Raw genomic sequence first — 2856 nt, 5'->3', positions numbered from 1 at the left:
TTCAAGAAATACAATGGTCACTTTATTCATTTCTAATCTAGATTTATCACACATCTGCATGCACAAACATTTTCTACTCTCACACACACTTCCCTGTCTGTTAACAAAATGATACCGGTACATGTGTAACTGTAAAACTGTAAAAAAATGAGAAACTTCTATTCTCTGACAGAATACCAACTGGCACTAATATACAGCGAGTTCCTGCATGTAAATTTACAAAAGTGAAATGCTAGCTTTTGGTCTCTTGAGTTTTGGACGTATCATCTTCAGTTTTTTGTTCCTTAGAGGGTACATCTGAACTTGGAGCAGTATCCCCCTGGCCCTTTTCTGCTTCCTCTTCGTCGTCTTTTTCCGGGTAGAGTTCTGGATACTGCCTCATGCATTCCTGCATTGTGCGGAATTGATCTATGCAGTCTGATCCCTTGATTTCCGCTGCACTGTAGTGAAAACAGGAGAAGGCTTCTTTGAATTCCTCACCACACGGACCAGTTGCCATCCCTCCCAGGCAGGGACAATTCCAGTTGATGTCACCATTTGGTAGGATTAATCCTGGAAGGTAAGAAGTAGGGAATTGAATTAGGAATTCTTAATCCATGGAAATGTTCCTCTCCTTGAATTTGCTCTTGCCCTGCCACTTGACTGAACAATCTGAGAACAATGTTTCCATTTGGCAATCTTTTCTGAGTTTCAAACACACTGGCAAACTAAGTGAACATCCCAACCACAGTTCCAAGTCCATTCACAGTATCATTTTCAACTTATCATTCTTTTTCTTGAGCTTTAGAATGAAATTTGTTAAACTTATGAAGATACACATGTACACTGGACAATTGTAACGTTTTACTTGTGCTATGCAGAAAAAAAGGACAGAAAACGGGAGCTAAAATTCGGATAAAATATTATTGAAGTTTGTTAAAGCCCCTTTTCAATTTGTTTCTTGTATGGTGGATATGAAGGGTTCATTACCACTTTAGCAATCATTTGTTCTCCGTTGAAATGTTTATCGACTGAATCAATTTCTTATCAGAAAAATTTCATAATGAAGTTGGGTGCCTCATCAGATTTTGATGGGTATGACCTTCATCACAATTGTTTCTTTAACAGCTCTGATAATTAACACATCACATTTCATGACTCTACTGTTTGACAACTGGCAATCGTAAGGTCCTCAACCAGATTGGTATAAGCCATGGCAATGACTAGGGTGACCAACACTGGGCATGTTTATCATTAGTATCTGAACCAGAGTACCGCAGAAAATACATACATCTTTGTCGATGAATGCCTTGGAAGAAGAGTGAGATGATACTGTAATGGGCATAAGTGAAGAAGGATCCAGAAGATGAATGCCTTGTCGGTGAAGTCTGGCAAGGTAAAGACTATGTGTAGACTGCATTGATATTGTTGAAAAGTGTATTTTGGTATTGACTAGAACTTAAATGTAAGCAATAATAATGCATTATACATGTATAGACAACATGTTGACTAGTTAAATACCGTTTCAACATGCTTTGGGGAGTAAATCCAGAACTAGCAATTGACGTACAACACATACTATAAAAAGTTACAGCCACTGGTTCTTTACACACAACAAAGTTTTTAAACTTTGGTTCGAAATAAAATCTGTTCACATGTGACATGTGTCATAATCATAACTGAATGAAAATGATAAATCACAAGTTTGCATCAGATGTATATGATCGTAAATTGCTGTGTGAACTTTAAGATCTTGAAAGTAAATCAGTCGGCTAGTCTGAAAAGTGCCCATAATATTATGTATACCTAAAGTCACATCAAAACAAGCGACATATGTACATCAGTACTAAAAGTTCGATGTCAATCATATCCAGAGGAAGAGATAATCAACTTTAGTACAAGTGATTGGTCTTCCACCGTTTATCATTTCTCAGTTCATGTAGCAAAAACTACAAGCTGAAGTGACAAATATCATCTACATTGCTTAATGAAAAAGTCGTACCTGGTTCATCATCATCATCGTCTTCAAAGTCAATGTCAGCAGTGCTTGGCTCTTCATGATCTTCTCTTGTAACAAAAATTATCTTGTCTTTACCTGTTCAGAAAGAGTTGGACACATGGGGATGTGATGAAAGAAAGAGCCACATTTCCAGGCAGTATATTTTGTACTTGTCAAATACACTGTATTCATTTCGCGATTCTGCAAACAAATCTTTGTCTCTCATTTGTCTCATTTGTACCTCAAAATTTTAACTCATGTAATGACAGACAGCATAGACCCTAAAATGCACACAGTCAATGCCAGACTGTGATTATCATGTGACTATCACATATCATTCTTACAGTTAACAGTGTCTAAAAGTTATTCTGTGAGTATTTACTATGATATTTACTTTTCATTTATCATTAAAAACTTAAAACTAGCAACTGAGCTGAGGGTTCAATTTCTGTGGGGGAATCAAAACGCAACGAGAGGACCACGGTTGGCCTCCTTTATTTCTTAAATAATACGACACGTGTCCTATTGCAGTAAAACTTTTAGTCCATGGATTGGCCAGTAATTCAGATGTCGTCAATTGTACGGAGACCAAAATACGAACCCCTTCAGACGACGCCAGGGCTTTGAATCTGCTGAGAGAGTCTATGACTGCGTACTGGTGAAATATTTGCTGTGAAAGAAGATGATCAACATTGATAAAAATATCCATACTATATAATTACCTTCTTCTCTACAGTATGACATTTTCGAGCGGCAAAGTTTACGTCGAGAGCTTGAAAATAATGCAGCGGGCGCCGGTTTCAGATACTCACATGGCCACTACACGCGTTCAGTCATGATGTAAGCTGAAGGTGAAAGGTCATTGAAAGCAACATCTC

General features: G+C 37.6%; 1 protein-coding gene across 1 annotated transcript; it reads right to left on the bottom strand.

Moving 5' to 3' along the window:
* Positions 1 to 2852, bottom strand: LOC139135111 (mitochondrial intermembrane space import and assembly protein 40-B-like). Its single transcript, XM_070702353.1, has 3 exons — positions 2701 to 2852; positions 1982 to 2074; positions 1 to 552 (listed from the first exon to the last, which is right to left on the bottom strand). Exons 1-3 carry the CDS (start codon positions 2720 to 2722, stop codon positions 233 to 235), a joined length of 435 nt encoding a protein of 144 aa, XP_070558454.1. The 5' UTR covers positions 2723 to 2852; the 3' UTR covers positions 1 to 232.
* Positions 2853 to 2856: the final 4 nt, after the last annotated feature.

This window comes from Ptychodera flava, chromosome 6 (genome assembly GCF_041260155.1).
Source record: "Ptychodera flava strain L36383 chromosome 6, AS_Pfla_20210202, whole genome shotgun sequence".
NCBI classification, from domain to species: domain Eukaryota; kingdom Metazoa; phylum Hemichordata; class Enteropneusta; family Ptychoderidae; genus Ptychodera; species Ptychodera flava.
This window is presented reverse-complemented; position numbering and strand designations above follow the sequence as displayed.

What these genes read in the sequence shown, in the direction of transcription:
- LOC139135111 (XM_070702353.1), bottom strand. Translation starts at nt 2,722, where the DNA reads ATGTCATACTGTAGAGAAGAAG. An exon ending in GTCATACTGTAGAGAAGAAG is followed by an intron (nt 2,075 to 2,700) that starts GTAATTATATAG and finishes CTTTCTGAACAG; the next exon opens with GTAAAGACAAGATAATTTTT. An exon ending in CGATGATGATGATGAACCAG is followed by an intron (nt 553 to 1,981) that starts GTACGACTTTTT and finishes CTTACCTTCCAG; the next exon opens with GATTAATCCTACCAAATGGT.